At 40.3% G+C, this 14420-nt stretch overlaps 1 protein-coding gene across 5 annotated transcripts in view; it reads right to left on the reverse strand.

Annotated features, from left to right (window-relative positions):
- TNPO3 (transportin 3) overlaps nucleotides 1–14420 on the reverse strand; it is an 89750-nt gene that overhangs the window by 1960 nt on the left and 73370 nt on the right. For 4 of the 5 annotated variants that reach the window (XM_004382654.2, XM_004382656.2, XM_023737095.1 and 1 more), the window contains 6 exons: nucleotides 14223–14339; nucleotides 13233–13327; nucleotides 11914–12070; nucleotides 9864–10031; nucleotides 6711–6823; nucleotides 1107–1198 (listed from right to left, as the gene is read on the reverse strand). In XM_004382654.2, the coding sequence (XP_004382711.1) occupies nucleotides 1138–1198; nucleotides 6711–6823; nucleotides 9864–10031; nucleotides 11914–12070; nucleotides 13233–13327; nucleotides 14223–14339 (711 nt within the window). In that variant the 3' untranslated portion in view covers nucleotides 1107–1137. The remainder of the gene's footprint in view (nucleotides 1–1106; nucleotides 1199–6710; nucleotides 6824–9863; nucleotides 10032–11913; nucleotides 12071–13232; nucleotides 13328–14222; nucleotides 14340–14420) is intronic. The other variant, XM_023737092.1, reaches the window with a different exon arrangement.

Below are 14420 nucleotides of genomic sequence, written 5' to 3' on the forward strand. Positions count from 1 at the left end.
TGGGGTTGTTAACCAATGTCATAAAACAACATGTGTACTACTGTTTCATGAGAAACTATTTGTTCTGTAAGCCTTCACCTGAAGTACAATAAAATAAAAAGTAACCAACCCAGAGAATTGCATGAGGACTATCTTAGTTAATACATATAAAGCACACAGAACAGTACTGACACAATTAAGGGCCAATAAACGTTAGCTATAATTTACTCATTTAACCCATGAACAACCTATGAGGATTATCAATGTTAGTTATTACAGATAATATGCAAAACCTGATGATCCCAAACGATATTATTACTCATCAAAGAACCGAAGTTTAGAGGTAATTCCTGGTGGAGCGAGCACTGCTGACCACCACGTCCACTCAGTGCATTTATCACGGAGGTCACCATGAGAGTGCCACTGTGCACAAGGACGGCCTCTCGGGAGACTTAGTCCTGCTTAAGCTGTCAAAGTTGGGCTTAGAGGAGAGGTGCTTTTCTTCCCTCAGTCAAGAAATGGCATCATATGCCACTACCTAGCCTTTCTTTCCTCAGCTAAGTTTCCTGCTTTGCTTCAGAATCAGGAGTCAGGAAGCACACGGGGAAGACTGATGATTACAAGGCTGCCAAAGATGCTAGCTCCTTTCCTGTATCTCCTGCCTTGGTCAAAACCCAGCATTTCAGTGTTCAAATCCTAAGGGTGATAAGAATAAGCATCTTGGCTCATTGAATCAGTTTTAGGAGACTGGTCCCATGTGTCATGGTCAAGTTTAGGTTAGCACTGCTTTCACCAAAAGAGCTGGGTTTAAAAATACTTGCTGATTACCATATACACTTACCATTCTAGAAGCGTCTGTAAGGGGAAGTGGGAAGGAATTTTTTTTGAGGCATTCTGCAATTTCTTATGGGGGTGAAAATGGTACCCAAAAGCAGCTGGTAATTATTTGGCTGTGCTGTCTAAGAAAATCCGGGCCCTGCGTTGCCCAGCTAGCTGCTCAGCCACGTCAAATCAGTAAGTTCTTCCTTGACTAGCTTAGGACTATTCCATGATGGGCATTAAAGTCTACTCCCACCCCCAAGCACCCCTGACAGCCAGCAGAAGCACTGGAACTGTATCCTACTAACCTGGGTGACAGGCACAGTGCAGGAGTGTGAGCTATCGAAACAACCTGGTGAAGTCTCTCAAGGCCCAGCAAACTTGTTTACATTCCTCAGCGCTAGAAAAGAAAGATGCAGCATGCTGAACAACCACAGTGACACTGAGATGCACAGGACCGTCCCGAGTCTGCTGGCAGCTCTCTCTATCACCTCCTGACCTGCTCTAGATCTCTCTGTAACTCCAGGGTAAAATTAACCATTGTCTGCGAGAAAAATTATAAGCTTGGAGGTCCTTAAAGAGAGGGCTGTGAAGATAAACGTCTTGAGTTGGAATCTGGGTTCCACTGTATCCTTAGGCAAGTAATCACTTCTGTCTCAGTTTCCTCGTCTATTATCTACCTTATAATGTGGTTCTGAGTACTGAATCAGTTCATACATGTCAAGCACTTAGCATAGAGCAGTGAATAAAATGGTAATTAATAATGTAGCCATAACAACAACAGTATTTGAAGTCACTGATACAAATGCAAGAAAGGCCGAACCCCTGAGAGTAAAAAAGTAAGCTGTTCACCTAAGGCTTAGACCATTTTAACTCTAGGAGCTGAGCTAACTGGGGTAACTGGTTTTCTCATTCTCCTCCAAAGGCAGATTTTGTTTACTAAGCCCTATCCAGCAACTAAGTGTCGATCAGTCATCAATATTGTAGTTGAACAGGCTGCTCAGGGTTTCCTCCTGTGGGAGGAGGAGGTAGAGGAAGTGGAAAGGGTTAAGGCATGGAGACAGGGAGGAGGAGGAAGCAGGACCTGGCCTTCAGCAAACACTGAGACGTGCGGACGGTACGGGCCCTCAAAAAGCCTCAGTGCTCATCAGACCCTATGTTTTCAACAGGTCCCTTTGTCCAAAACTGTCACTAAGAAACTCACTGACGCTGGTTTCCTTCTTTTGTCTAACAGTTTTTGGTAACTAAACACGAGGCTAAGCTTTGGACATGTTATCAGGAGGGATCAGTCCCTGGAGAAGGACATCATGCTTGGTAAAGTAGAGGGTCAGCAAAAAAGAGGAAGACCCTCAACAAGATGGACTGACACAGCGGCTGCAATGGGCTCAAGCATAACCGGGATTGTGAGGATGGTGCAGGACTGGCAGTGTTTTGTTCTGTCGTACACAGGGTCGTAATGAGTCCGAACCGACTCGACCACACCTAACAACAACAACAATAAACTAGAGACACTGGAAAAGGAAACACTGCCTGATATGCTCATCCTTCCATGGTCCTCTCTCTGCATTAGAAAAGCTCAGGGACCAGTGCTTACTACCAGGACTCAATGTTCGAAGAAAGCTCTCTTTCCATTTTGGAATGATTAACCATCAGGGAGGAACTGCTAAGGGTGATCCAGCAGGAAAGAGGGTGAACTGAGAGCTATATCACCTTAAGTGCCTACACCCAAACTTCCCATCATTAGAAGGTCTGTAACACCGTTAAGAACCTTGGTATACACCCCAGGGCTTGATTCAAAAGAATATTCTAAAAATTTTCTGCTAGTCTCTCTCCATCCTAAAAATATAATGAAAATTAGTAAGTTGTTCTGATTCTATTGAAATTCTGTCACTCTTTTATGGATTTAAAAGGCACCAATAAATGTATCACATTTCTCAGTCTATTTCCAATCTGTACTGACTGCTAAGGAGGTAGGCAGGGTGAGGGAGCACATACTCATTCATGCTCCCAGTGTCAGGAAGGAGGAAGGTATGTAACACAAGAGAAGTCACTGTGTGGTGATGTTACCACACGGGACTGACAGGAAATCCTGGAACTTAGGTTCGTGCTTTACACCATCCTAACATCTTCCTTCACCATCCTAACATCTCTTACGTGTTTTACATTGTCCCCTTCTTCATCCAGAAATCTTGGTTTACTCTGGAAAAGAAATGATAGCTCCATCCTTAGCCTCTTTGGTGACACATGACAAAAAATACTGAAATCGAAATGCAAGGACAGGAGGGCTGCAGTGAGACGGGGGAAATGAAGGCCAGGCTGCAGTGTCTCAAGTCAGCTCAGCTTCTGCTCCAACCCCACCAGCAACTGCCTTGGTGTCAAGAGCTCCAACCAAATGTCCAACGCAAGTGTCTTTGGTGATTTGAGCCCAACGAAATGGATAAAAAAAGTTCCTTAAAAGCTGTAACTATTTTCTGTTTTTAGCCTCAGTCCTTTCCTCAAGCCCTGCAATTCTAGGGGTGTGCTAAGAAATGCAGCCCTTTTTTTCTGACATTCAGGTAGATAAAGGAGAATAATCAAGCCTAGCTGGTGACTTGAGCAGGAAAACACCTCCATGCTGGCCTTTAATTCCAGTGTCAGTGCTTCCTGGTTCAACATCATTCAACCTTGAAGATTCTCGTGCGAGTGGTAAGGGTCACAGAATACCAGGACAGAGAATGCGAAACGGTGGTAGGATTCCTTCTAGTAACTATTAGTTTGGGTCTATGGTGGGCTCATTTGGAGTTTGGAAAGCAAAAATGTTATTTTAGAATGAAACATCCCACCTTTCTTCAAGATGACCAACTAAAAAAGTTAGGGAATTAATTACTAAGCACCATTTGGAAAACAGGCTTGGGCTTGCTGAAATGAAACTGAACCAGTTCACCCTTCCTGCTAGGATGGCAAACAAAGCAGCATGTTGAGGCAGGAGTTGAAGGACAAAAAGGGAGACTGAGTCATGCATGGAACTGAAGGTTCAAGGGCAGCAGGCATACTAGAGAAAGAGAACTACTAAGAGCAGGCGAGCAGTCTCAAATCCTTTCTTGTGCACCTCAACCTTACCTCTTACTTCTGTTCATTTCCCACCATGATGTCACAGCTTAATATAGGAGGAGCTGCAAAACTTGTTTAGCAATGAATGATCAAGTAGGCCAGGCTGGCAGTGTATCTTATTTATCACAGGTATTTTTGTTTCCACTACTGCATTGTTTAGGTCATCCCTTCTCCTTCCCCCAAGATTTTCCTTAAATTACAGAATGACGTCCATGATCTTGGTTTCAAACTCACCCTTTTGTTTCCATCTGTCATATATTAGCCCTGTCAAGGGTTATGGGCTTGGTGGAGACTTATTCCAGAATGTGTGGGTGGCTGCCTTAGTGTTGGCAGGAGACATGCCCCAGCTAGTTTTGCAAGAACGTAACGACACTCTGGCAGTTTCCTTTCTAAGGGGAAAGGAGTTAACATTCACTGATCACCTACTGTCTGCCAAACCTTCCGACATATTTCCATTTGGTATCTCATAATAACCCTATTTTACAGATTAAGAAGAAATTGAAGTCACAGTGACAGAGTCAGTAAGTGGTAAGATTCAAACCAACATTCTTGGCCCTAAGCCTGGTCTCTCTACATCTTACATACGGCCTCTGACTGAAACGTTAAGACAATGCTTGTTTGAGGGTTTTCTGCAGGCTTCCATTTGCACTGAAGAAATTAGAACCAATATGATCCTGTCCTTCTGACCAACAACAGATGGGAATAAAACAGCAGCAGAAAGGCCACTATTACACCTCTTTCCCGAGGCACACTGTGGGTAGAATACTACTTCTCCAGAAAGATTCATAGTTAAAAAGAAATCAAATCATTTTGTAAAGCCATCCCAGTCAATGTACACCTATCTAATGGAGGGGCTGGTGGGTTCTAACGGCCAACCTTTTGGTTAGCAGTTGAGCACTTAACCACTGAGTCATCAAGGCTCCTTAACCTCTTTTTAGGTAAATATAATTTCAGTTCCTCTAATTGTGCCTACTACTTGATCATGATGGCATTAGGTAGGTAGGATAAAGATGTGGCAGTCGGCTTCCAAAAAGATTACAGCTTTGGAAACCCTATGGGGCAGTTCTACTCTGTCCTACAAGGTCATTATGAGTCAGAATCTACTTGACGGCCAACGGGTTTTGGTTTAATGGAGGCGAAATCCCCACTTATGCCAAAATATGTCACAAAGGCAGTCACGTGCTACCTTCCAGTCATGCTTGTCACTTGATCTGTGGCTAAAAATCAGTAACTTCTGGGGCATGACAGTAAGCCATTTAGTAAGCTACAAAATAATAGTACTCAATAGTTCGGGATTTTAACATTAAAAAACTGTTGGGATACTTTGGGAGATAAGAAAACAGACTATTTTGCAAAGTAACACAAAGAAATCAATTCTCAAAAATGAAGATTAACTACTGTACCACTGCCTAAAGTTTATTTTCTCTTTTAACAACTAGTTTTTTAAAAAAAAAATTATAAAATTAACACCTGCTCTTAAAAAAAAAAATGCAAATAGTACAGAAGGTTATGAAATGAAAAATAAAAGTCTCCATCTCTTCCCATTCTGGTCTCACTCGTGTTTCTCTCTCCAGAAATTTACTAAGCATTAAGTAGCCTGTATACATGGAACATATATAATAAAACAGCTTTTAAACGTGCAAAACAGCTTTTAAATGTTATATGAGAGATACTGTTACTTCCTCCTTTACATTATAGCTTGCATATCTTTCTGTATCACCATATGTATTTTTCCTGATGCTTTTTAGTGACTGTAGGTATAGATTAGCACTATTAATTTAACTATACTCTATTGATGGGCAATTAGAATATTTTCTGTTTTCTTACTATTACCAACCCCACCGCAACACTCACTCTTGGACCTTTCTACCCCTGCATGAATATAAGCCATTGCCTAAAATTAAGTCAAAATTCTAAAGAGTCTAGATATAAAAGGGACTATCAGGGCAAGGTAACACACAATTAACCAAATTTAAGATGCTGTCATCAATACTATCAAAGACTATAAAAGGTTCATAACCTTTGATTCAATGATTACATTTTATGAAAAATACTCAAAATAAGGAAGTATCTAGACTTTTAGAGGCAGTATAAGGAAATCAAGTAACATCTTTATAAGACCCACCCTTTTGTTTCACCTGTCATGCATGTATTAGCCCCGTCATAGGAAGACTGTGGAGCTATATTAAAAATGTTTATATGGTCACAGTAAAAACCGCTCATGCATTCCTAACATTTCAGCTAAGCTGTTATCTAGATTGTGAACTGGTACTCCAGGGTTTAATGCACCCCAGAGAGATTCTCTGGCTGCACCACTTTTTTGAAATTGGAACTGGAACATCTTTAGACACGACACACATTCTCCAGTGTGCTGTCGTCTACATAACCCTCTAATATTTTACCAGCAATGCTTTCTGTATTTAGGCATCTGCATTCTTGACCTCTGAACATGGATGAGAACTGAGACAGGACTTCAGAAAGAGAAAGACAGAGCACCTGAGTGGACTGCTCAGTGCATTTTTCTTTTGGGAGAAAAAAGTGCTGCCACCTACCCTTCAGGATCTTACGCTAGTTAACATATATGTCTAATATAACTGATGTACATATATATGGCATTATGTTTTCCCCCCAAATTGGCTTCCAGTGCCAATTTGTGCAATTTAAGGCTAAACAGACACTAAATTGTGAATTTACAAAGGCACACAAGAAACATACTTGTGGGTAGATCTGTAACTGAGATGGTATAAGAAACAAAGATATGTTTCTTCTATACACCCCAGCTGCTGTTCACAGTGGTGTTAGGAACACCCAGCACCCCTCACCTCGTGACTTGCTTATGGAAGTCTGTAAGCTGTCTGTGTGTCACTGTGACGGCTCCCACTGTTGTCTCCTTTGGTAAACCTTTCAAGGAATTCTCTAACCATCGGCAAAAAGTCTGTAAAGGGAAGAGGGATAATAATTTTAAAAGAAGGCGGTGCTTAACTCAATGAGACTCTGCAAACACTAAGAAAACTAAGCGGGTTTTCCTCAGCAGCATTTGTTCCCCTAGACTCGGGGGCCAAATGAAGGTACTGACAGAGGGCCTATCTTCAGGTCTCAAATCCCCTGGGTTGAGGTGGTCCACAGGTGCAAGCCTAGACTTCCTTTCAAAGGGGCAGCAGGCACTGTTTATAACGTTGAAGTGCAGTCTCTTCTGGATGAAGCTATTGTTCTGTCCCTGTCCTTGAATTTACATAATTAAAAAAATTAAATAGATGCCAGAAAATTCTTGCATTTAAAGGTCAAGCGCAATCCAAAGCAAAAGTTCATGTACCAAAAAAAGAGTAGGAACAAAACGTGTACTAAGTAAACAGATGTCAGAATGTATACGCATAACATATCCCAGAACCTTAAGGATTTTAAGGTCATCTACCTCAGAAGAAGTCCTATCCACTCAGTTCCTTTGTAATACTTCCCTGCTCTTCGGGTTAGAAGGTTCTCTAACAGAGAGCTCATTCTTGTTGCTATTTGAAATAATTTATTTAATCCTGTTTCAAATGGAAAGGGGAAACTCTAAGCATAGTCTCTTTTTATCTTTCTTACACACAAAGCCTAATTTGCCCCCTTCCCCTTTACTTCCTCTTCAAACTAAAAAACAAAATTTTAGAGACTTCCTTTGAGTTTTTATTTTTCAGTTGAATTGTTCTCCTTTGGGTCAGGTCTAATTTTTCCTCATTCCTTTCTTAAGTGGAATGTATACTTTGGTCATAGTTTTCTGGCTGTAAAATTACCTTTTTATGCCTAAATTTTTTACATTATATATTTTCCCATCATTTTCATTTATGATCATAACAAAGCAGAGCAAAAGTCAATACTATCGTATAAAACCAGTGCTTAGGAAGTACTGCATGAGTCTCCAAACGTGGCCCTTAGGGAAGACAACACTCCACTCAGAAAAGACGAGCAGGGGCAAAATATTCAGGAAAGAACCCGTAATTGACAAAATTTCAATATTCAAAAATGGCTCATAAGTTAGCTATAACACCCTCCAAAACAAAAACAACAAAAGACAAAATTAAAAAACAAAAACAAATTAGCTAGCATATAATGGTACTTATAATCTTCCAGTAAGGGAATCTGAGAAATCTGGTTGAAAACACTAAATAAATTTGTCAAACAGATGGGGGCCCAACACAAAAGTGGGGAGGGGAGGGGAAAGGGTTTTAACGGTTTATTCAAGTCAGGAGAGAAAGCTGGTATGTTACCTTCTGGTGGAGAATGTGTATGAACTTTGAAAATGCAGTAATTAAGAAAGTGGCCAAGAATGTTTATTTGTTGGACTTGTGTCCTTAGCTACAATCTCAATCAATTTACAGGGTACAGACAACCCAAATTCATGTAAGAGTTCCTTTACAAAAACTCAGATGTAAGCTGATGTTTATAGAAGACAATCACTTTAAATTACTTGATAATTAAGTGGGTATCTACACAGTAAACTCTTAAGAGCACACAGCTACCTGGTTTCTGTTCCTGCCCAGACTTGCTGTTCCCATTTTATATGTTTACAAATCAAGAATGTTGTTGTAAAGTTAGATTTACATAATGAATCTTTTGTTACCTGGGGACTAAGCATAGCTGAAAAAAATTAGAGTGGAGTGTGGTGATCTTATTTTCTCAACCAAGGACTTTTGGAATTAATCTTGTTGGTCCCCAGGGATTCACAAAAGAGTACTTTCTTACTTTAAGAAAAACACAAAAATATTACTGGATTAGACTGAAATGGAACATATGGATTAAATAACCAGCAATGGAAACTGCAGGTACTATCCATTCCTGAAGCACCTGAGCTCATATGGAAGAACTGCTGAGCTATTTGATGAAACCAAAGTTGCAAGGGAACCTCAGAGAATTTTGTGTGTAAGAATTAAACAGCATCCATCTGGCTGTCTCTCAAGTATAAACCTAAAGAAATTGTTAAAAATATCAAGCATCTGTCCTACATGTGATTCTAATTTTTGAGGAATTGACTGAGGTAAAGTATGCCCACTAAGACAATACACACTAGCCCTTGAAGTTTGGAAATAAATACACAAATCCAAGAATTAGCCAGAACTTCTGGTTCAGTAATATTGGAGTCTAACTATCAGTAAAAGTGTACCCTCTCTTTTGTGAAACTACTGAAATTAAAGCTAAAAACTGCCACCAATGATATATGGTAGGAGACAACATGAAGGTGTACGCGGACTATACTTACAAGACACCTACGTATCTGGACTTAATATAGTCCATGGCTTTGGCAGAAAGTTCACTTGAACTAGATCCAACTATGCAATTTTCTGTACTACTTTTACATTAATATTAAAAATTATAAATTCTATTTTTAAAATAGTTTACAGGCAGTATTATATTTTGTGCTATGCTCAAAACTTTCACTCAGTACCCATAATCTGACTTATGACCACATGGGCCAGTACTGAAATTACCTGGGTATTACTGGATAGCCTAAAAAAATTTTCCATCCTCAGGTGATAAAAGACCTGATTTAAGAACCAGGCTGCAAGTAAATCCAAAGGTAAAATAGGCCCAAGTGTCTGGTGTGGGTCAGTTTTACACCCCAAATGCTCCAGCTCCTTATATAGTATATAAGGAGTTGGAAGTGAATTAATACCTCCTGAGTAACCTGTAACTCTGTGTAACTGCCATATGGGTAGCTATCGTAAGTGAATACATGTCTCACGGCCAGCCAAATGGATGAATTCAATGCTTAGTGCTCACTTCTGGTGATACAGAAACCCTCTGACAGTGACACAAACATGCTTCAGGAACACAACAATGAATTACTGGTCTTCTGTGGGCCCCTTCAGCTACCAACTAAATGGAGCAATATGCCTAACTTAGGTCCCATGGACATACACCAGGGCTGGTTTCAAAGTTAGGGCTCAAGTCTGTGAGGTTGAGGGGCTGTGAGGACAGGTTCCTTGTGAAAACAATCTTACCGGTCTGTCAACCTGCATGATCTCCCAGAGCACCTCAGCCACGTCAGGGAGGGTATAGGGGGGGAGACAAAAGCAGCATGTGTGGAGCAGCTGGCTGACAAGCTGCTGTCCAAGCTGGTTCATCACCTGTCCAATCAGTTCTTTTCGTAACTCAAAGTCTTCTTCATGCTATAAGAAAGCAGGAGCAACAGATAAGTTCTCGTCTCAACTTTCCAAAGACCAAATACTCTTTCTCTTTTAGTAATTTCTCTCTCCTGGGGAAGGACGTACGTATGTTATACAGCAGCCGGATTCACAAAGTCCATTAAATATTATGTCATTAGGAAGAAAATGTTTTGAGTTTACCATCAAGGAAATGGGCATGGGTTTCACCTGAGATTAACCTTAACCCTTAGAGTTTTCATGAATATTTCACTGTATTTATATACCACATTATGTTTATCCATTCACTGTCTTTGATGTACGTTTGGGCTGTTTCTACCTTTTGGCTATCATGAATAATGCTGCTATAAACATCTCTGTGCAAATTTTTGCATGAATATGTTTTCATTTCTCTTGGGTAGATACCTAAGAGTGGAATTACTAGGGCATATGGAAACTCTAAGGAGCATCGGTGGTATAATCGTTCAGCGCTCAGCTGCTAACCAAAACGTCAGCAGTTTGAACTCACCAGCAGCTCTGCGGGAGAAAAGACCTGGCGATCTGCTCCTCGATGGCACACAACACGGTAACTCTATGGTTAATCATCTGAGAAACTGCCAGACTGTTACCCAAAGTGGCTGCACCATTTTACATTCCCACCATCAGTGTATGAAGGTTCCAGTCTATCCATATTCTCACCAACATGTTACTGTCTCTTTTTTTTAATAATTTATTTTATTTTTGTTATTGTTGAGAATATACACGGTAAAACATATCTCATTTCTTTTTTTTAATATATATATATTTGTATTGTACTGTAGAAGAAGGTTTACAGAACAAATAATTTCTCATTAAACAGTCAGTACACATTGTTTTAGGACACTGGTTAACAACCCCACGACATGTCAACACTCTCCCTTCTCAACCTTGGAGGACACTTTTTTTGGTGAAAATAAACATAGCCAAAGTTACACCATTTCAAAAGTTCCTACGTGTACAATTCAGTGACATCGATTACATTCTTCCGGTTGTGCTGCTATTCTCACTATCCTTTTCCAAATTATTCCATCACCTCATTTCCTTTTTTTAAAACTAAGAGTTGCTTGAAAACTTGTAGCAGATATCTAATCTTTTCTATCAAAAAGATCTTATTTTCTTCCTTCTTGTAGTCTTTGTATGCACATAGATTTATAATATATTGAGTAGAAAAGTATCTTTTTAAAAATTGCCTTTCACTTCTAGTTACTTTCTTCTCTTTCTCTTTTTATTGCCAAACTTCTTAAGTAATTAGCCTATTCACACACTTGCTTACATCCTCACCACTCTCTCTTATCTTTAATTCCACTCCACATCCAGCCAAAATCTACCTTTGAAACATCTGTGAACCACTTTACTGTTCCAGCCAAACAGCTCTCTGAGTTCTCTACTAACACACTTGGTGCCAGCCTGGCTTTCTCTGATCATGGTTTATTCCCCAGTCAGGCTGTCCTCCCCTCTCCAATCCATCCAATCCATGGTCCCTTTAAGTCTTTCCTCTTCCAGAAAGTGATCCCAAACCACTTCTGCCCAAAGAGCTTTCCCTCCTCTGAACTCACAGCAACGATGACTTTATCACTTATCTGACATCAAATACTGCCTTACTGTTATTTAACTCTTCATGCATCTCCATCTCGTTAACTAGACACGAGATGGCTTGAGAGCAGGGGCAGTTTTAGACTGCTTTGTATATCCTATAGCACTTGGCACAGATGTGTTAGATCTAATTGTTGATATTTTGGCTTAGTGAATGATCAACTATGCCTACCAATTCAGATTAAATAAGGAGATACTAGTTTTCCTCTAAGCATCTAGGAAGAGATATGAGAAGATAATGCGCTGCAAAGCAGAAATGTACAATGCTTATACTTACATCATTGGCTACCCCTGTATGGATGAGATCTCTCAGGAACCTCATGACACTACAGTTGGCATCCCGGTGGTCCAGGGTGGTAGAGGCAATGGCCCACTGTAAGATAGGGATGACCACCTGGCTCCTCAGCAAGGTGACAGGGCTACGCTGAATAAACCTGGTGTGGAAAGAGAGGCCAGGTATAAATGACAGGATTATGGTATAAAAGCAGCCAGGGCAAGGAAGGGACCATATTTTAGACTGTTGGTGTATGAAAAAACATGTCCCCACACTCAATTTCCAACTAAAATTTTATAAATCAAGTAAAATTTTAGTTTCCAGAAAGACTAGTCAAAAGGGCTTATATACACAAACTCTTCTAGGTTAAAAAGCCAAGTCCTAAAAAACCCAGAACAGCATTTCCCAAACTATATCCCACAGAACACTAGTGCCCAGGATGTTAATAGGAATTTCTCAAAGAAAAGGTTCCATGGTCAAGTAAGTTTGGGAATTGCTGGATTTAAAAAAAGCGTTTTTGCATGTTTGTTTTTTCTTTTAAACTACTCTAGGGATTACCTTTCCAAAGAATACGCCCTGGGAAAACAGTGGTTGGAAGTCCACCCAAAAATTCTCTGATAGCAACTTAAAAAAAAAAGTTTTTTCTAACTGTACGAAAACTAACGAAGTATTCAATATTCAATCTTGAGATGACATAGTCAATACTACTTTATATTTTTAAATGACTGATAGTTGGTATTTAAAAAATAATAGTTTTTTTTTTAAACGCTTTTATGCTAACTCATCTGGTTCAAATTCCTTAGCTAGGGACCAAGGGGGAATTCGGCAGAAGTTGGGCAGTCATGTGCCCACTGGGCAGCCAGTACTGGTAAAAGGAATTTAAGGTGGCAGCCTGACGGGTGAAGCTGGAAAGTGCAATACCAGATAACATCTAAGGCACCTTAAAATCCTAAGACTTTTTTATTCTGATATATGATTATATTTAAAGGATGTTAAGTTTTCAAGGAAAAAGTTGAGGTGAAGCATGAACTCACGTAGCATAAAAAGTTAAAACTACAGGGGATGGTAGAGATTATGCAGTCGGGTGTCTTTGCCAAGCACATTTTTACTATCTTGTGCTTGCTCCCTCCTTCATGACAAGAACTCAGCAAATTCTCTCCTTGATCCCACTAAACTCTTCTTCCTCCCTTCTAGGGACAGACTGGTTCACAACTTAACTTTGGGTTGTGAACCATTAATCCACCTACTCCAATTACCACATTTTACAGAGAAGGAAACAGCCAAGCATCAGAGGGCATGACTAAGCAGCGATGGGGACGTACCTGGTGGCTAGCCTAAACAGGTCATCTACGGTGTCTGGGTGATTCTGGAGACCATTCTGCTGTTCTAGGAGTTGAAAGGTGGGGATGCACAGTGCCTAAAGAGGACAGTGTTTTAAAAGAAGTGATTATATATAAAATCCACTTCAGACTTGCTAAGTAAGTATCACAACATGTACAAAGGCAACAAAGAGGGGAAGCATAAGTGGGAAAATAAAAGACTGTGATGAGACTAAGTTCAGGAAAAGAGGAAAATCTTTCTTAGCCGACATAAACATTTTCACATTTGAAGTCCACGTTTCAGAAAGGGTTGAGAGAACACAGATTTTAGTTGGTGAACCGAAGTACATGTCATCTCAAAGTTTCAGAAGTTTCTGAAAGCAGAAACTGTGGTTATATACTAAACATGGATTAGTTCACTAGGGGAGTAGAAATTTTAATTAGAATACTGAAATATCAATTTTAAACTGAAAGACATCTTGGGAAAAACGACCACCATAATTTAACTCCATTTCCCTTCTGTTACCGGGAAGAGAAAAAGCAGTGTATCAGGGTCCTTTCCAATGCCTGCTAATTACCTTAAGATCCTCTCTGCTGCTAAATAAATGAATTCGTTAGCTGCTCCAGGCAAGAAATTCAAACTAGAATCGTGCTTGAGCTTAGAGATCTTTCATTTTCAATCTACTTGCCATCCCCCTCGCCCCCAAACAAAACAACAAACAGAAGCACCCTATCTCTGGAGAGCATAGGTCAGGAGCAACATCTGTAATGATCATTACACTGGTGTGGGCAATTCTCTCAAGCATGCCTGTCCAGAGAGAAACTAGGAAGTTTCAACTTCTTCAAAAAATGGTCTTAACTGTTAATAGGAAATCAGCATGCCTGGGGAAAACATAAAGAGGCAACAGAATTAGAGAAACATGTGAAGAACAGACCACCAGGCCTCCAGACCCTCCAGGCCCAGTGCATCTGTACTCTCCAAGAGAAACACACCTGCAGCATGTCTAGCAGTCCCTGCCGACAGCCCTCTTCCATGCCATACTCATCCACAAGGATACTGCCAAGGTACAGGAAACAGGAGTGCTGATGTACGTGGTACACATTCACCATCTGCCAAGGGGGCACACAAACAATTAGTTCCACTCTCTACCCCTCCAAAGCGACAACTTCAGAAACTGTCTCAAGGAAGAA

Source organism: Trichechus manatus, unplaced genomic scaffold (genome assembly GCF_000243295.1).
Source record: "Trichechus manatus latirostris isolate Lorelei unplaced genomic scaffold, TriManLat1.0 scaffold00097, whole genome shotgun sequence".
Taxonomy (NCBI): Eukaryota; Metazoa; Chordata; class Mammalia; order Sirenia; family Trichechidae; genus Trichechus; species Trichechus manatus.